This window comes from Oncorhynchus masou, unplaced genomic scaffold (genome assembly GCF_036934945.1).
Source record: "Oncorhynchus masou masou isolate Uvic2021 unplaced genomic scaffold, UVic_Omas_1.1 unplaced_scaffold_722, whole genome shotgun sequence".
Lineage (NCBI taxonomy): Eukaryota > Metazoa > Chordata > Actinopteri > Salmoniformes > Salmonidae > Oncorhynchus > Oncorhynchus masou.
Genome location: NW_027013670.1, coordinates 76,281 through 97,518, shown reverse-complemented (window position 1 = coordinate 97,518; position 21,238 = coordinate 76,281). Strand labels below are relative to the sequence as shown.

General features: G+C 43.2%; 1 protein-coding gene across 1 annotated transcript; it reads right to left on the bottom strand.

Moving 5' to 3' along the window:
- Positions 1-956: 956 nt before the first annotated feature.
- On the bottom strand, positions 957-10,419 carry LOC135537190 (zinc transporter ZIP9-like). Its single transcript, XM_064963387.1, has 7 exons — positions 9,751-10,419; positions 7,922-8,030; positions 4,600-4,806; positions 3,393-3,461; positions 3,166-3,251; positions 2,736-2,870; positions 957-2,498 (listed from the first exon to the last, which is right to left on the bottom strand). Exons 1-7 carry the CDS (start codon positions 9,850-9,852, stop codon positions 2,262-2,264), a joined length of 945 nt encoding a protein of 314 aa, XP_064819459.1. The 5' UTR covers positions 9,853-10,419; the 3' UTR covers positions 957-2,261.
- Between the last annotated feature and the right edge of the window lie 10,819 nt (positions 10,420-21,238).

Genomic DNA, 21,238 nt, shown 5'->3' with positions numbered 1-21,238 from the left:
TACTTTTTGGAAAAATGTCCTGTGGTCTGATGAAACAAAAATAGAACTCTTTGACCATAATGACCATCGTTATGTTTGGAGGAAAAAGGGGAGGCTTGCAAGACATAGAACACCATCCCAACTGTGAAGCACCATGTTGTGGGGGTGCTTTGCTGCAGGAGGGACTGGTGCACTTCACAAAATAGATGGCATCATGAGGGTGGAAAATGATGTAGATATATTGAAGCAACATCTCAAGACATCAGTCAGGAAGTTAAAGCTTGGTTGCAAATAGGTCTTCCAGATGGACAATGGCCCCTTGCATACTTCCAAAGTTGTGGCAATATGACTTAAGGACAACAAAGTCAAGGTATTGGAGTGGCCATCATAAAGTCCTGACCTCAATCCTATAGAAAATGTGTGGGCAGAACTGAAAAAGCATGTGTGAGCACACAGGGTAGCTTAGTTGGTTAGAGCGTTGGACTAGTAACCGGAAGGTTGCAAGTTCAAACCCCCGAGCTGACAAGGTACAAATCTGTCGTTCTGCCCCCTGACTTGCCTAGTTAAATGAAGATAAAAAAAAATGTAAAAACTGACTCAGTTACACCAGCTCTGTCAGGAGGAATGAGCCAAAATTCACCCAACTTATTGTGGGAAGCTTGTGGAAGGCTACTCCGAAACATTAAACAATTTAAAGGCAATGCTATGATTTATACAAATAATAATTGAGTGTATGTAAACTTCTGACCCTCTGGGAATGTGATGAATGAAATAAAAGCTGAAATAAATCATTCTCTCTACTATTATTCTGACATTTACATTCTTAAAATAAACCGGTGATCCTAACTGACCTAAGGACAGGGAATTTCTACTAGGATTAAATGTCAGGAATTGTGAAAAACTTCTTACTTTGCTATTCTTTCTTACTTTTTAACTCTGTATTGTTGGTTAAAGGCTTGTAAGTAAGCATTTCACTGTAAAGTCTACACCTGTTGTATTAGGCACATGTGACAAATAACATCTGATTAGATTAAAACAAAGTGGTCCAAAGGAAGCTGTCTGTCTGTCTGTCTCCCTACACTCCACAATGCTGGTCCCTCAGTTCAGAGGTCATTATAATGAGTCTCTCTGACTACTCATACACTGTACAAAGACTACTCACATATTGTATGGAGACAAAATGGCTACTAGTCTATTTGACCACCACCACCACCATCAAAAAGACTAGTTGCCATTTTGTCTCCATACAATCATCGCTCAGGAGTGAAGTACAGCTTTGACCTTAACCATTAGTGGGGAGGGGAGGAACACAAAACTGACCAAAGATCAGCATATAGTGGCAACCTCACTCTACTCCACAATCACCTCTCCACTTCCTGTACCAGGGAAGCAGGTCTAGGGGGTAAACAACCAAACGAAATGTGAAAGAAAGAAGGGCTGTTAGGTTTAGATGTTTCAGTGTCTCGTTTAGAGGCCGATCCTGTGGCAAGCATTCCTTTATGTGGCTGAAGCTAGACAGTCATTAACTTTCAGTTAACAAAAGGTCTCATAGATACATTTCTCTCAGACGTCTCATATTACTAGTAGAGCAGATATATATAAGTAACCATTAGGTAAGATCAAAAGCCATAGAAATGTAACTACTTACATGTAAAACTTCTAAATACTTAACCCGATTCCCACTAGCATGAACATAAATAACTGTCACATTTCATCTTACAGTAAGAGTAAAGTTATTCAAAGTCTGAAAACCAAGGAGGGTTTTTTTTTTTTTTTTTTTAAATCACTGATTTAAAAACAACTTTAAATTTTACTGCAAGATGTCACAATTTAATAAGGTTTTAAAGTTTTTTTTACAGCCCAAGTCTTCAAACAAGTTTCCCGTTAATACGAGTTCAGGAGTCAGTTGAAAGTTGGTCTGAAACAGGATACGACCATGATCCAAACTCTCTTGCTTATCTGTACAGTCTACCTAGAGCTCAAAATCAAATCAAATATATATATATATTTTTAAACATGGTAGTACAAGTCTCTTGTCAACAGACAACACTTCTCGTAGAAAAAGTGGGAAAGTTGTTGTTATTAATGACATCGTCATCCCTGTGTCTTCCAGCGTGGGTTTTAAATGGTTTTGATCCCGCCGCAAGTCGTTGTCCCACTCCAACCAATCAGCAGTCAAAGAACAGATACATAAGACACAAGAGAGATATCTGTTTGGCTGCTTTCCCTGTAGACCCTCCTCCTTCCTACCCGTTCTCTCTCCTCCTCCTCTGGGTGTGTCTCTAGTGCTGGTGTCCCACAGACAGCACCAGTGGTATCAGACAGCCCAGAACCAGAGCCCCAACCTCCACCTTGCTCAGTCCCTTCGCTGTTTCCTTCCCCGGTGTGGGGGAGTGGCTGTGTCCGGTCCCGCCCACCTCGGGAAGGACATGTACCGTGGCAACGTACAGGAAGGTCCCGGCAGAGAACAACATGGCCACGCCCGTGGCGTTCACATCTGACAGTGCCTCTTTGCTGGACTAGAGGTCGACGAGACCAGGAAGAAAGAAAACAACAAACAGAACGGAGGAATTAGAATGAGCATCAATTCTCATGACTGGAGCATGAAGTGAAATACATTTTTGAAAAGCCATAGAGGGAGAACAACATTTGGAATGAATACTCAGGGCTTCATTTCATTCTATGGGTTGGGGACAGGAGTACTGAGGGGACAGAATAGCATTCTGGGCTCATTCGGGCCCCCTCCCCCAACTGACCTGGCTGAGTCCTACGAAGGTAACCATGGCGAGGACTGGTGCTGCCAGGGCGAAGACCAGCAGGTGTTTACGGATCCGGTTCCTCTCTAGACCAGCATGCATCAGGAAAGAGACCAGGCCAAAGGCTGCTGGGGCCTGGGGTTTGGGTGGGGAGAGAAAGACAGGGTTCAAATACACAGCTGGGGCCTAGGGGGGGGGACAGGTTAACATACAGACCAATGACAACTGAACTTTATAAGAGCATGGATTGGTTACTTTCTAATTGTTACCTCATAGTTGTTCCTTTCGTCTGTTTTGTTCATCTTTTTTATTTTTAAACTGAAAATCATTTGGTTTGTCAGTGTGGCTTCGTGAGGAAGGAGGCTATACTGTTAAGCAACACACAAACATGGACTAGAAGGTGAACGGTCTGTAATCGTTTTCACTGTACCTTGTGAAGCATGATGGCCACAAAGACAATGAGCTGTACACTGGTCTGAGAGGTGGAAGCTGCTGCGCCGAGAGCCACACCATCCGCTGGAACATAAATGTTTTTATCAATACAAATACTCTATCAAAACATACCAACGACAACAAAAATCCACCAACAAGCCTTCCACTCTCTCTTCTTCCTAAAAACATGTTGGTCTGAAACACTGTGTCAGGAAGCCATCTTACCCGCTGCATGGACCACTAGTCCCAAGGTGGTGGTGATCTTTGAGCTGGCAACCCTCGCAGACTCTGGATCTGAACACACACCAAATCAGACAGACCACTCCATTAACAAATCAGACAGACCGCTCCATTAACAAAACAGACAGACCGCTCCATTAACAAATCAGACAGACCACTCCATTAACAAATCAGACAGAAAGCTCCATTAACAAATCAGACAGACCACTCCATTAACAAATCAGACAGACCACTCCATTACCAAATCAGACAGACCGCTCCATTAACAAAACAGACAGACCACTCCATTAACAAATCAGACAGACCGCTCCATTAACAAAACAGACAGACCACACCATTAACAAATCAGACAGAAAGCACCATAAAAAAATCAGACAGACCACTCCATTAACAAATCAGACAGACCACTCCATTAACAAATCAGACAGACCACACCATTAACAAATCAGACAGACCACTCCATTAACAAATCAGACAGACCACTCCATTAACAAAACAGACAGACCACTCCATTAACAAAACAGACAGACCACTCCATTAACAAATCAGACAGAAAGCACCATGGACAAATCAGACAGACCACTCCATTAACAAATCAGACAGAAAGCTCCATTAACAAATCAGACAGACCACTCCATTAACAAATCAGACAGAAAGCTCCATGGACAAATCAGACAGGCCACTCCATTAACAAATCAGACAGACCACTCCATTAACAAAACAGACAGACCACTCCATTAACAAATCAGACAGACCACTCCATTAACAAATCAGACAGAAAGCACCATGGACAAAACAGACAGACCACTCCATTAACAAATCAGACAGACCACTCCATTAACAAATCAGACAGACCACTCCATTAACAAATCAGACAGAAAGCTCCATGGACAAATCGTGCTCTGATAAAGTAGAACCTTGAGGGCCCGGTTTCCCGGACTGATTAATCTTAGAACTGGGGTGAAAATAACTTTCAATGGTGATTCTCCACTGAACTTTCTTCAGTCCAGGACTACTAGACTTAATCTGTGTCCGGGAAGCAGGCCTTGAGAGTGGTGAGCTCCACCCATGCTCTGTCTGTCTGTCTGTCTGTCTGGGAAGCAGGCCTTGAGAGTGGTGAGCTCCACCCATGCTCTGTCTGTCTGTCTCTGTGTGTGTGTGTCCGTGTGTCCGTGTGTGTGTGTAGACTGACCGTCAGCACTGCTATGTACGTGGGCGCTTCCGATCTGGTCGACCAGCAGCATGAAGACGAACCCCAGGACCAGGGAAACCCCGATGTAGGCATGGAGGTGCTCGTGGCCGTGGCTGTGCTCCACACTGACCCCCAGAGCTGCATCCACACCTTCCTTGGGCTGGGACACCTCCACGCCCTCCACCTGGCCAGGGGCGTGGTGCACACCTACACAGAGAGAGAGAGGGAGAGAGAGACTGAGACCCTACCCCATACAGTAGAGAGAGAGACCCTAACCTATAGAGTAGAGACAGAGACCCTAACCTATAGAGTAGAGTAGAGACAGAGACCCTAACCTATACAGTAGAGACAGAGACCCTAACCTATAGAGTAGAGACAGAGACCCTAACCCATACAGTAGAGACAGAGACCCTAACCCATACAGTAGAGACAGAGACCCTAACCTATAGAGTAGAGTAGAGACATAGACCCTAACCCATAGAGTAGAGTAGAGACAGAGACTCTAACCCATAGAGTAGAGTAGAGACAGAGACCCTAACACATAGAGTAGAGTAGAGACAGAGACCCTAACCCATAGAGTAGAGTAGAGACAGAGACCCTAACCCATAGAGTAGAGTAGAGACAGAGACCCTAACCCATAGAGTAGAGTAGAGACAGAGACCCTAACCCATAGAGTAGAGTAGAGACAGAGACCCTAACCTATAGAGTAGAGTAGAGACAGAGACCCTAACCTATAGAGTAGAGTAGAGACAGAGACCCTAACCTGTAGAGTAGAGACAGAGACCCTAACCTATAGAGTAGAGTAGAGACAGAGACCCTAACCTGTAGAGTAGAGTAGAGACAGAGACCCTAACCCATACAGTAGAGACAGAGACCCTAACCTATAGAGTAGAGTAGAGACAGAGACCCTAACCCATAGAGTAGAGACAGAGACCCTAACCCATACAGTAGAGACAGAGACCCTAACCCATACAGTAGAGACAGAGACCCTAACCCATACAGTAGAGACAGAGACCCTAACCCATAGAGTAGAGACAGAGACCCTAACCCATACAGTAGAGACAGAGACCCTAACCCATACAGTAGAGACAGAGACCCTAACCCATAGAGTAGAGACAGAGACCCTAACCCATAGAGTAGAGTAGAGACAGAGACCCTAACCCATAGAGTAGAGACAGAGACCCTAACCCATAGAGTAGAGTAGAGACAGAGACCCTAACCCATACAGTAGAGACAGAGACCCTAACCCATACAGTAGAGACAGAGACCCTAACCCATAGAGTAGAGACAGAGACCCTAACCCATAGAGTAGAGTAGAGACAGAGACCCTAAACCATACAGTAGAGACAGAGACCCTAACCCATACAGTAGAGACAGAGACCCTAACCCATAGAGTAGAGACAGAGACCCTAACCCATAGAGTAGAGTAGAGACCCTAACCCATACAGTAGAGACAGAGACCCTAACCCATACAGTAGAGACAGAGACCCTAACCCATAGAGTAGAGACAGAGACCCTAACCTATAGAGTAGAGTAGAGACAGAGTACAGACACACATCACTGTTACCTACTTGGGCTTGTTAGCATCGCTACGTACAGATACACATCACTGTTACCTACTTGGGCTTGCTAGCATCGCTACGTACAGATACACATCACTGTTACCTACTTGGGCTTGTTAGCATCGCTACGTACAGACACACATCACTGTTACCTACTTGGGCTTGTTAGCATCGCTACGTACAGATACATATCACTGTTACCTACTTGGGCTTGTTAGCATTGCTATGTACAGACACACATCACTGTTACCTACTTGGGCTTGTTAGCATCGCTACGTACAGACACACATCACTGTTACCTACTTGGGCTTGCTAGCATCGCTACGTACAGATACACATCACTGTTACCTACTTGGGCTTGCTAGCATCGCTACGTACAGATACATATCACTGTTAGCTACTTGGGCTTGTTAGCATCGCTACGTACAGACACACATCACTGTTACCTACTTGGGCTTGTTAGCATCGCTACGTACAGACACACATCACTGTTACCTACTTGGGCTTGTTAGCATCGCTACGTACAGACACACATCACTGTTACCTACTTGGGCTTGTTAGCATCGCTACGTACAGACACACATCACTGTTACCTACTTGGGCTTGCTAGCATCGCTACGTACAGACACACATCACTGTTACCTACTTGGGCTTGTTAGCATCGCTACGTACAGACACACATCACTGTTACCTACTTGGGCTTGCTAGCATCGCTACGTACAGACAGACATCACTGTTACCTACTTGGGCTTGTTAGCATCGCTACGTACAGACACACATCACTGTTACCTACTTGGGCTTGCTAGCATCGCTACGTACAGACACACATCACTGTTACCTACTTGGGCTTGTTAGCATCGCTACGTACAGACACACATCACTGTTACCTACTTGGGCTTGCTAGCATCACTACGTACAGACACATCACTGTTACCTACTTGGGCTTGTTAGCATCGCTACGTACAGACACACATCACTGTTACCTACTTGGGCTTGTTAGCATCGCTACGTACAGACACACATCACTGTTACCTACTTGGGCTTGCTAGCATCGCTACGTACAGACAGACATACCCAGTCAGACAAAAGAAGAACAGACCCTATCACCAAAGAGTGTTTTATAACTAACCCAAGATAGACTACAGACTGTTGTTTCCAATGGGAACAAATAAGTCATATTGGGCTGAACAAGCAACCTGGGCAGAGCCAAGCACGAGCTAGCGAGATCCTATTGGCGCGTTCTAGCGTGCATTTGCATATAACCATTAGGGAACGCCTACTCTGAAGTGTGTACATCACATCCTTGTAAACAACGGAATTTTTTAAAACTTCGGCAAAGGGTAAAGTCCACAAAACTTAGTCCAGTCTGTTTGTAACAATTTCTAGTTTTGGGAACATTATTTGAGGTCAAATACACAAACCTTAGTCCAGTCTGTTTGTAACAATGTCTAGTTTTGGGAACAGAATACTGTATTGAGATCAAATGTTTCATCAATGAGAAAATTGTCAAAATGTCAGTATCCCTTCTCCCACTGCCAGCCACTGGGCTTCCTCTCACCACCATATTTGGTAGTGAGTGGAATCGCCAAGGGGATGCTTCAGATTCATACCACTGGTGAAATATCTGTCTCATTGTTTCGATCTGTGCTCAGCTTTACATTGTGCACTACTTTTGACTAGAACCCCATAGGACCTGGTCAAAAGTAGTGCACTATGAAAGGGAATATAGGGTGCCATTTGGGACACAGGCCGAGCCTCACCCTCCAGGACCTCCTCGTACAGGGCATGGACCCCCTCGGGGATGATGACAGCCAGGGCAGTACCACACAGCAGCCCTGCTCCCAGGACCGTCACCAGCTTCAGCTTCTCCTGCAGGACAAGACAGAGAGGACCGAGGGTTCAGCAACATTACAGAACAACTATGACAGAGGGTTCATCAGGATTACAGAACAACTAGGACAGAGGGTTCAGCAACATTACAGAACAACTAGGACAGAGGGTTCAGCAGGATTACAGAACAACTAGGACAGAGGGTTCAGCAGGATTACAGAACAACTAGGACAGAGGGTTCAGCAGGACTACAGAACAACTAGGACAGAGGGTTCAGCAGGATTACAGAACAACTAGGACAGAGGGTTCAGCAGGATTACAGAACAACTAGGACAGAGGGTTCATCAGGATTACAGAACAACTAGGACAGAGGGTTCAGCAACATTACAGAACAACTAGGACAGAGGGTTCAGCAACATTACAGAACAACTAGGACAGAGGGTTCAGCAGGACTACAGAACAACTAGGACAGAGGGTTCATCAGGATTACAGAACAACTAGGACAGAGGGTTCAGCAGGACTACAGAACAACTAGGACAGAGGGTTCATCAGAATTACAGAACAACTAGGACAGAGGGTTCAGCAACATTACAGAACAACTAGGACAGAGGGTTCAGCAACATTACAGAACAACTAGGACAGAGGGTTCAGCAGGATTACAGAACAACTAGGACAGAGGGTTCATCAACATTACAGAACAACTAGGACAGAGGGTTCATCAGAATTACAGAACAACTAGGACAGAGGGTTCATCAGGATTACAGAACAACTAGGACAGAGGGTTCAGCAACATTACAGAACAACTAGGACAGAGGGTTCAGCAACATTACAGAACAACTAGGACAGAGGGTTTAGCAGGACTACAGAACAACTAGGACAGAGGGTTCAGCAGGACTACAGAACAACTAGGACAGAGGGTTCATCAGGATTACAGAACAACTAGGACAGAGGGTTCAGCAGGATTACAGAACAACTAGGACAGACGGTTCAGCAGGACTACAGAACAACTAGGACAGAGGGTTCATCAGGATTACAGAACAACTAGGACAGAGGGTTCAGCAGGATTACAGAACAACTAGGACAGAGGGTTTAGCAGGACTACAGAACAACTAGGACAGAGGGTTCAGCAGGATTACAGAACAACTAGGACAGAGGGTTCATCAACATTACAGAACAACTAGGACAGAGGGTTCAGCAGGATTACAGAACAACTAGGACAGAGGGTTCATCAGGATTACAGAACAACTAGGACAGAGGGTTCAGCAACATTACAGAACAACTAGGACAGAGGGTTCAGCAGGATTACAGAACAACTAGGACAGAGGGTTCAGCAGGACTACAGAACAACTAGGACAGAGGGTTCAGCAACATTACAGAACAACTAGGACAGAGGGTTCAGCAGGATTACAGAACAACTAGGACAGAGGGTTCATCAGGATTACAGAACAACTAGGACAGAGGGTTCATCAGGATTACAGAACAACTAGGACAGAGGGTTCATCAGGATTACAGAACAACTAGGACAGAGGGTTCAGCAACATTACAGAACAACTAGGACCGAGGGTTCAGCAACATTACAGAACAACTAGGACCGAGGGTTCAGCAACATTACAGAACAACTAGGACAGAGGGTTCATCAGGATTACAGAACAACTAGGACAGAGGGTTCAGCAACATTACAGAACAACTAGGACAGAGGGTTCAGCAGGATTACAGAACAACTAGGACAGACGATAGTTGTAGTCGGAATACGACTCACCTCTGAGAAGCTGACAGCCAGAGGAATGGTTCCAGACACATAACACCCCACCAACATGGCCAGGGAAAGCAGGCTGATCGAAGTGAAGTCGTCCATAGACATAGTTACAGATTAGATAACACAAATGGTGTTGTTGCTCTTCAACTTGCTTGCTTGACACGACTTGTGGTTCGTGTTGAGGCTCCAGCTCGCTCGACAAATATAACTCCCGGACGTCGCAATTCTGGCTAGAGCTTTCTGTACCGAGGTCTAAACAGACATGTCAGTCTTAATCATTTCTAGTGACTTTCAGAGGACGTGGAAAGGCTCCAAGTTATTGATCTATCTTGAACGCGGTTTTGTTATGCAAACATGTACATCTAGAGAACTACCTAACTAGTCTGATCCTTACTTTGCAGATATGTAAACACCGTTGGCTAGCAGAGTTAGCCTAGCGGGCAATCTTCTCGCTTGAGTCTTATTGCCTACAGCAGGCAAGTTGTAATTCATAGCGTGTTGACCACATCGTACACTCTCCAACGTTGCTATTTGTTATAACCATTTCATCAAAACTAGCTACCTGCAGTAAGCTATTATTATTATTATTATTTATATATATATATATATCTATAGCTAGCTCGAAATGTTTTGCCAACAAGTCAGCATCTCCATTGCGGATGAAATGTAGCACTTCCGGGTAACGCTTACGTCACCGTCCGTGCAACAAACAAAAAAACATGCCACGTATGCGTGTAGTACGCGTACACGACACATATTCATTCTGTGTTTACTTTTCTCTTCACTGACTGTGGACCGATACGTCAGATGTTACATAAGCCAATCTATTTACATGTATATAAGGTATAACCGTTTTAGCTGGTTGTGGTTAATCTTTTCTAGGAACTTAATGATGACAAATGTCTTCTTCATTTTCATCTTCTTTGGGATTGGGTTGAAGGATCGTATCCAATTTTTTGAGGTGCATGCACAGCCACTTATTGTCCTGGAGGCCAGTTATGGCTGACTGAACGGCTTTAGACAAAAACAATGAGGGGAATGGGAGATTAGATATAGGCAATAGTTTTTAAAATGGGTCTGTGGTGTTCTCAGTGTTAATAGTGAAGTCACCAAAAATGTGAGGATTATCTGCCATGACTGTGCTGTAAATTCATCATTCTTGAGCCATGTTTCAGTCAGGCCAATCACATCAGGTTTACGATCAGTGATTAGTTCATTGACTATGACTGCCTTGGTAGTGAGGGATCTGACATTAAATTGTTCTATTTTGAGAAGTGAGGTATTATCACAGTCTCTTTCAATAAGGACAGAACATGAGGAGGTCTTTACTCCGGTGAGATTTGCTAAAGCGAACACCGCCATGTTTACAGAAATACGGAAAGTATTCAGACCCCTTCACTTTTCCCACATGCTGTTACATTCCAGCCATATTCTACAATGGATTTAATGAATGTTTGTCCTAATCAATCTACACACAATACCCCATAATAATGACATCACAATACCCCATAATAATGACATCACAATACCCCATAATGACATCACAATACCCCATAATGACAAAGCGAAAACAGGTTTTTAGAACAGAAATAGCTTATTTACATAAGTATTCAGACCCTTTGCTGTGAGACTCGAAATTGAGCTCAGGTGCATCCTGTTTCCATTGATCATCCTTGAGATGTTTCTACAACTTGATTGGAGTCCACTGGTGGTAAATTCAATTGATTGGACATGATTTGGAAAGGCACACCCCTGTCTATATAAGGTCCCACAGTTAACAGTGCATGTCAGAGCAAAAACCAAGCCATGAGGTTCAAGGAATTGTCCGTATTGCTCCGGGACAGGATTGGTCGAGGCACAAATCTGGGGAAGGATACCAAAATATTTCTGCAGCATTGAAGATCCACAAGAACGCAGTGGACTCCATCATTCTTAAATGGAAGAAGTTTTGAACCACCAATACTCTTCCTAGAACTGGCCGCCCGGCCAAACCGAGCAATCTGGGGAGAAGGGCCTTGGTCAGGGAGGTGACCAAGAACCCAATGGTCACTCTGACAGAGCTCCAGAGTTCCTCTGTGGAGGTGGGAGAACCTTCCAGAAGGAGAACCATCTCTGCAGCACTCGACAAATCAGGTCTTTATGGTAGAGTGGCCAGACGGAAGCCACTCCTCAGTAAAAGGCACATGACAGCCCTCTTGGAGTTTGCCAAAAGGCACGTAAAGGACTCTCAGACCATGAGAAACGAGATTCTCTGGTCTGTCAAGCCAAGATTGAACTCATTGGCCTGAATTCCAAGCGTTACGTCTTGAGGAAACCTGGCACCATCCCTACAGTGAAGCATGATGGTGGCAGCATCATGCTGTGAGGATGTTTTTTAGAGGCAGGGTCAGGGAGACTAGTCAGGATCGAGGGAAAGATGAACAGAGCAAAGTACAGTGAGATCCTTGATGAAAACCAGCTAGAGAAGGTGTCCACATAATTTTGATAAGCTGATCTAGTGGTGTCCACTTACCTTTGTAAATATAGTGTATGTTGCGAATTGGTGACCTCTGACTGTTTCATCATAACATAGTTAGTGATGATGTAATGGGTTGAAAACAAAGTAACTAAAAACACACACCCCTTTATTATAATTTTTTATAACCAATTTGTTTATGTATTTGTCTTAATTAATCTAAATTGTATATATATATATATATATATATATATATATATATATATATATATATATCACTACATGCTTCAGCAGTAGTGAGGCCATCAAGCCAATAGATGGCGCTGTTGCACTGTGGTAGATGGAGAAACAACAAGTTCTGTTCAATCGCACGCACCATTCTTCAGAATAAAGAAAGTGCCCGAATTGTGTCCGTTCTTTTTACAATTACAGGCCACCTCAGCTACAGACTGAGGCCGGTAACACTGAGATGGATGGACAATATCCCTATATCATGATCCTTTACGTCGGTAGGCCTGTCCCCTGGTGTGGTAAATTATACACGATCGCTGGATGATTCTTTTTAAGTGGAATATTGCGGGTAATGAAGTCGCCAATGACGAGGGTTTTCAATTTGCCAGCGCTAATGATGGGAGGCTTCTGCGGCTCAGACCCAGTAACCGTGGAGGAACAACTAGTGGGGGAAACCAGTTGAACGTTTCTATCGGCTGAATGAGCTACACCGGTTGACCATGCGATAGCATTTCTTTCCAGAAGTCCGGCTGCAGGGACTGATCATTATTTACTGGGGGCACAGACGTTGTTTCATCTTTTTCTACACTTAAACTGCCCTTGCCTAACGATTACGTCTGAAGTCGAGCTTGCTACTCGGTTATCCTCACCTGTATATTATATACAGGCGATACCTGTACATTACTACTACAGCGACTGTAAAGCGGCTGATAAAATGGTACTTAGTCTTTTGGTCCGGACGAGGTCCTGCCAGATAGTGTCCTGGGTGAAAACGTTTAGTTGGAAACGTCATGTGAGGACAAAACTAAGATGTTGGCAAACTTGTTACATTTATATAAAGAAAAAGCCAACTAGCGACAAATATCAACTATTATTTTTATATTTATTATTTTTAGCTGCTCTGATATATCTATCATGATGGGGTAGACCTAGAGACTGGTATAAATAAATACAGTATAGTTGGGAACAGTAGAAAGGGAAAATCTCAGAGATCATAACAGAAGAAAGGACTGTGTATTTATTTGCAGACAGTTTGACACAGCACTGAAAACCTCCTCTCTCTACTCAAACCCCTTGGTTCTGATCCACTTCCCTCTCTCTACTCAAACCCCTTGGTTCTGATCCACTTCCCTCTCTCTACTCAAACCCCTTGGTTCTGATCCACTTCCCTCTCTCTACTCAAACCCCTTGGTTCTGATCCACTTCCCTCTCTCTACTCAAACCCCTTGGTTCTGATCCACTTCCTCTCTCTACTCAAACCCCTTGGTTCTGATCCACTTCCCTCTCCCTACTCAAACCCCTTGGTTCTGATCCACTTCCCTCTCTCTACTCAAACCCCTTGGTTCTGATCCACTTCCCTCTCCCGACTCAAACCCCTTGGTTCTGATCCACTTCCCTCTCTACTCAAACCCCTTGGTTCTGATCCACTTCCCTCTCTCTACTCAAACCCCTTGGTTCTGATCCACTTCCCTCTCTACTCAAACCCCTTGGTTCTGATCCACTTTCCTCTCTCTACTCAAACCCCTTGGTTCTGATCCACTTCCCTCTCTCTACTCAAACCCCTTGGTTCTGATCCACTTCCTCTCTCTACTCAAACCCCTTGGTTCTGATCCACTTCCCTCTCCCCGACTCAAACCCCTTGGTTCTGATCCACTTTCCTCTCTCTACTCAAACCCCTTGGTTCTGATCCACTTCCCTCTCTCTACTCAAACCCCTTGGTCTGATCCACTTCCCTCTCTCTACTCAAACCCCTTGGTTCTGATCCACTTCCCTCTCTCCCGACTCAAACCCCTTGGTTCTGATCCACTTCCCTCTCCCCGACTCAAACCCCTTGGTCTGATCCACTTCCCTCTCCCCGACTCAAACCCGTTGGTTCTGATCCAGTTGAATCCCTATGTGTACCGATGCTCATTCAAACCACCTGGCTGCTTAACACCATTGTAAATGCCTGTGCTGTAGGATGGTGCTTCTTGTGAACAGGTGAATACATTCTGTAGTAGTGAGTCCCAAAATGGACCGTATGGGCCCTGGTCTGAAGTAGTGCACTTTATAGGGAGTAGGTGCCAGTTGGTATCCATTTGTGATTCACAATTTCTGTTTTTGTTTCCAGTGGGAGGGATCATTACTGTTACGCCCATGTTTTGGATTGTGATGTCATAGTGTTCTATATCCTCTTCCTGGTGCGTTCCGAATGACACTTTCTCTAAATATTGTTCTTGTTGACAGAGAAATGTTCCCATTTCTCATCCCATTCTCTGTCTCACTTATTTGTCTGACAGGTAATAACATTAGTCTAGGAAATTATGACAAGTATGAGAGTTTCTGTGTACGTATGTTTCAATTTAAAAAGATATAAAAGTAGCTAAATGTGTTCTCTTCACCCCTTTCCAGGTCTCTCTGTCAGCCTTGAGGTTCACCAGACTCCCTCTGAAGTGTTACTCAAACGCGGAGAAAATGTTCAACTCTTCTGCCATCACAAGAGAACTAACTACAGACTGATGCAGTGGTTCCAGCAGTCACCAGGAGAAACAGAACTAAAACTACTAGCTTATTTATATTTCAAGTCTCAAACCTCATACTTTGAAGAACATCTAAACGTGACTGGGGATTTGGCTCAAAATGAACCAAAGAACGCTTCTCTGAACATGTTCAACCTTAAAGGTCCCGAACACAGTGCAGTGTATTTCTGTGTTGCAAGTGAAGGTGCTGCACTGTGTTGTAGTTTCCCTCTCTCCTACAACAAAAACCCTGTGTGACACAGTCTGTCTCACTGTAGTATCCCGTTTAGCAGATTACCTCCCCTCCACCTGCATTGAAGGGTTGGATTTGATTCAGTGCCAATATTGTATAACCACAGAACCAGAACGAGTACAACGGGTCATCCCCGTGATGTCATAATGCTGTGCGCTGGCAGCCGTCCTTTTCTAGAGATTCTATTGGCTATGACTGTAACAGAGTTCTGTCAATTAAAACAACAAATGATGTCACTTCCTGTCTCCTCCTCCACTCCACTATTTACTGACTCCAACGATTGAGCGTTCATATGAACAGCGTGTCGGTAGGAGTGGGGATTTGAGTGGAGGAGGCCCAAAGAGTCTCTCTGAATATGTTCGGCTTGAGACGACCCCAACACAGCGCTGTGTATTTCTGTGCTGCTGGTGAATCACAGTGGGGCTCATTCCCCTCTCTACACTACAAAAAAAACAACCTTCTCTCATTCACTGTCTCAGTCGATTATACTGAAGCAACACCTCCCCTTACAGCTGCGTTTGAGGTCTGCATTCTGTCATTACATCACCGATGAGGTCACTTCCTGGCTCTCCACTCAGTAAAGATGAGATGTCAGTTGGTTTTCAACAATCATTGAGAGTCAACATGTACAAACCTCTTATCATTATCACAGTCCCCCTTTTCTGGATCACAGACAATTTAGCTACAGTTATTTATTAGTTTCCTCAAATATTTATTAAATATGAACGTGTAACAATGCGTATTAAATCTGTAACAATAATTACTTCACAGGTTTCATGCAATAATTTGTTATGCATTGTAAAGTTAAAGTAATGTACTCTTCCCATCTTTCACTCTGTCTCTCTCTCTCCTCTCTCTCACTCTCTCGCTCTCTCTCTCTGTCTCTCAATTTCAATTCAAGGGGCTTTATTGGCATGGGAAACATGTGTTAACATTGCCAAAGCAAGTAAGGTATATAATATATAAAGTGAAATAAACAATAAAAATTAACAGTAGACATCACACATACAGAAGTTTCAAAACAATAAAGATATTACAAATGTCATATTATATATATACAGTGTTTTTACAATGTGCAAATGGTAAAGGACACAAGATAAAATAAATAAGCATAGATATGTGTTGTATTTACAATGGTGCGTGTTCTTCACTGGTTGCCCTTTTCTCGTGGCAACAGGTCACAAATCTTGCTGCTCTGATGGCACACTGTGGAATTTCACCCAGTAGATATGGGAGTTTTTCAAAATTGGATTTGTTTTCGAATTCTTTGTGGATCTGTGTAATCTGAGGGAAATATGTCTCTCTAATATGGTCATACATTGGGCAGGAGGTTAGGAAGTGCAGCTCAGTTTCCACCTCATTTTGTGGGCAGTGAGCACATAGCCTGTCTTCTCTTGAGAGCCATGTCTGCCTACGGCGGCCTTTCTCAATAGCAAGGCTATGCTCGCTGAGTCTGTACATAGTCAAAGCTTTCCTTAATTTTGGGTCAGTCACAGTGGTCAGGTATTCTGCCGCTGTGTACTCTCTGTGTAGGGCCAAATAGCATTCTAGTTTGCTCTGTTTTTTTGTTAATTCTTTCCAATGTGTCAAGTAATTATCTTTTTGTTTTCTCATGATTTGGTTGGGTCTAATTGTGCTGCTGTCATGGGGCTCTGTAGGGTGTGTTTGTGAACAGAGCCCCAGGACCAGCTTGCTTAGGGGACTCTTCTCCAGGTTCATCTCTCTGTAGGTGATGGCTTTGTTGTGGAAGGTTTGGGAATCGCTTCCTTTAGGTGGTTATAGAATTTAACTGCTCTTTTCTGGATTTTGATAATTAGTGGGTATCGGCCTAATTCTGCTCTGCATGCATTATTTGGTGTTCTACGTTGTACACTGAGGATATTTTTGCAGAATTCTGCGTGCAGAGTCTCAATTTGGTGTTTGTCCCATTTTGTGAAGTCTTGGTTGGTGAGCAGACCCCAGACCTCACAACCATAAAGGGCAATGGGCTCTATGACTGATTCAAGTATTTTTAGCCAAATCCTAATTGGTATGTTGAAATTTATCTTCCTTTTGATGGCATAGAATGCCCTTCTTGCCTTGTCTCTCAGATCGTTCACAGCTTTGTGGAAGTTACCTGTGGCGCTGATGTTTAGGCCAAGGTATGTATAGTTTTTTGTGTGCTCTAGGGCAACAGTGTCTAGATGGAATTTGTATTTGTGGTCCTGGTGACTGGACCTTTTTTGGAACACCATTATTTTGGTCTTACTGAGATTTACTGTCAGGGCCCAGGTCTGACAGAATCTGTGCATAAGATCTAGGTGCTGCTGTAGGCCCTCCTTGGTTGGTGACAGAAGCACCAGATCATCAGCAAACAGCAGACATTTGACTTATTCTCTGTCTCTCTCTTGCTCTCACTCTCTGTCTTTCCCTCTCTCTATCTCTCAATCACACTGTCTCTCTCATTCTCTCTCGCTCTCTCTCCCTGTCTCTCTCTCCTCTCTCGCTGTCTCACTCTCTCGCTGTCTCACTCTCTCGCTGTCTCTCTCGCTCGCTATGTCTCTCTCCCCAGGTGTGTCTCTCAGTAACGTAGTGTACCAGTCTCCCTCTACACTGCTGGTAGAGCCTAATGCATCTGTCTCTGTCTCTCTCCCCAGGTGTGTCTCTCAGTAACGTAGTGTACCAGTCTCCCTCTACACTGCTGGTAGAGCCTAATGCGTATGTCTCTGTCCCACTCAGCTGCAGTCATAAAATCCCTATGACACTATCCTCTGGTACCAGTGTCCTGTGGGAGGCTCTGAAACTCATAGCATATGTATACTATATAGGTCAGACTGTTGAACCCTCATATAAAGGTTACGTTGACGTGAAAGGTGATGGAAGGAACGAAGCCTTCCTTCATCTCCTCAAACTGAGACAAGTTGAAGACAGTGGGGAGTATTTCTGTGCTGCTAGTTATACACAGTGGTACAGAGACACCGTCTACTCTACAAAAACCCCTACCTATCAGACCCATCTGGTACTGTATCTAAACACCTGCATTAAACCACATGAACTAGGAAAGACGGGGACGATGGGGGGAGTTGACACAAGAGGACAGTGCAGTGTATATCTGTACTGCCAGACTGGACAGTGCAGTGTATTTCTGTACTGCCAGACAGGACAGTGCAGTGTATTTCTGTACTGACAGACAGGAGAGGACATTGTATATCTGTACTGCCAGACAGGACAGTGCAGTGTATTTCTGTACTGCCAGACAGGACAGTGCAGTGTAGTTCTGTACTACCAGACAGGAGAGGACAGCGTATTTCTGTACTGCCAGACAGGACATTGCAGTGTGTTTCTGTACTGCCAGACAGCAGAGGGCAGTGTATTTCTGTACTGCCAGAAAAGGACATTGCAGCAGGTCCTATCTCAGCCATACAAACCCAACTCTGAGATATATAGTCTGAGATATATAGTCACACCTCCTACAGTGTTCTGAACCACAGCCTCAATGCTGAACATCCTCAATGCTAAACATCCTCAATACTAAACATGTGTAATGCTAAACATCCTCAACGCTAAACAACCTCAATGCTAAACATCCTCACTGCTAAACATCCTCACTGCTAAACATCCCCGATACTAAAACATCCTCAATGCTTGTTAGAGCCGATTTGGACATATTTGTGTAAAAGACTGAACATATGGAGCTCCATGTATATTTGTGTAAATATATTAAATATTAATGTAAATGATGAAATATTAGGTACATACCATTATGATTTATATTTACCTGATTTGAGATATATTCATTTGTCGTTTGTGTAACTCAGTTTTTGTCCCCCCCCCCTCTTGCCTATTCATTGTATTGTGGTAAGTGTGTTAGGATAAAGGCAGGAAGTTGGGCCTTCGGGAGGGGGAGTCCTTGCTAGATGCGGGAGCGGTATAGTTTTTTGACTTGATTGTAATGGCTTCCTTTCGCCTTTACCATAGCCACTGCCCAAGCCTGAAGCGGGGTTGTTTGGTACGCATACAGTCCACACTCAAGGTTTCCCAAACGGCCATACATCCATACATCCATCCATACATACAAACATACATACAGACAGGTCATAATATGTATTTTCCATATCAAGTATTCTCTGCTTTAAGTTGATTGGAGAATAATTTATTTGTTAGATATAAGAAGAATAAACATTTTTGTTGCACCATATCCCTGGATGTCATCGAATGTTTGGCCGTTTGGGAAACCTTGAGTGTGGACTGTATGCGTACCAAACAACCCCGCTTCAGGCTTGGGCAGTGGCTATGGTAAAGGCGAAAGGAAGCCATTACAATGCTAAACATCCTCAATGCGAAACATCCTCAATGCTAAACATCCTCAATACTAAACATTTGCAATGCTAAACATCCTAAACATCCTCCATGCTAAACATCCTCAATGCTAAACATCCTCAATGCTAAACATCTTCAAAACTAAACATCCTAAACATCCTCCATGCTAAACATCTTCAATACTAAACATCCTAAACATCCTCCATGATAAACATCCTCAATACTAAACATATGCAATGCTAAACATCCTCAATGCTAAACATCCTCAATGCTAAACATCCTCAATGCTAAACATCTTCAATACTAAACATCCTAAACATCCTCCATGCTAAACATCTTCAATACTAAACATCATAAACATCCTCCATGCTAAACATCTTCAAAACTAAACATCTTCAATACTGAGCATCCTAAACATCCTCCATGCTAAACATCGTCAATACTAAACATTCTAAACATCCTCCATGCTAAACATCCTCAATGCTAAACATCCTCAATGCTAAACATCCTCAATGCTAAACATCCTCCATGCTAAACATCCTCCATGCTAAACATCCTCCATGCTAAACATCGTCAATATTAAACATTCTAAACATCCTCCATGCAAAACATCGTTAATACTAAACATTCTAAACATCCTCCATGCTAAACATCTTCAATACTAAACATCCTAAACATCCTCCATGCTAAACATCCTAAACATCCTCCATGCTAAACATCTTCAATACTAAACATCATAAACATCCTCCATGCTAAACATCTTCAATACTAAACATCATAAACATCCTCCATGCTAAACATCTTCAATACTAAACATCATAAACATCCTCCATGCTAAACATCTTCAATACTAAACATCATAAACATCCTCCATGCTAAACATCTTCAAAACTAAACATCTTCAATACTGAGCATCCTAAACATCCTCCATGCTAAACATCTTCAATGCTAAACATTCTAAACATCCTCCATGCTAAACATCCTCCATGCTAAACATCCTCCATGCTAAACATCCTCAAAAATGTATAATAATATTTTGTTTATTTTCTTCAAAATAAAGAGTACTTTCTTTATTACTTATAGCTTATCTTTTTCTATTACTGCACGAATAACTTCTGTTCCTGTATCAATAACTTCTGTTCCTGTATCAATAACTTCTGTTCCTATATCAATAACTTCTGCTCCTGTATCAATAACTTCTGCTCCTGTATCAATAACTTCTGTTCCTATATCAATAACTTCTGCTCCTGTATCAATAACTTCTGTTCCTGTGTCAATAACTTATGTTACTGTATCAATAACTTCTGCTCCTGTATCAATAACTTCTGCTCCTGTATCAATAACTTATGTTCCTGTATCAATAACTTCTGTTCCTGTATCAATAACTTCTGATCCTGTATCAATAACTTATGTTCCTGTATCAATAACTTCTGTTCCTGTATCAATAACTTCTGTTCCTGTATCATTAACTTCTGTTCCTGTATCAATAACTTCTGTTCCTGTATCAATAACTTCTGTTCCTGTATCAATAACTTCTGTTCCTGTATCATTAACTTCTGTTCCTGTATCAATAACTTCTGTTCCTGTATCATTAACTTCTGTTCCTGTATCAATAACTTCTGTTCCTGTATCAATAACTTCTGTTACTGTATCAATAACTTCTGTTACTGTATCAATAACTTCTGCTCCTGTATCAATAACTTATGTTCCTGTATCAATAACTTATGTTCCTGTATCAATAACTTCTGTTACTGT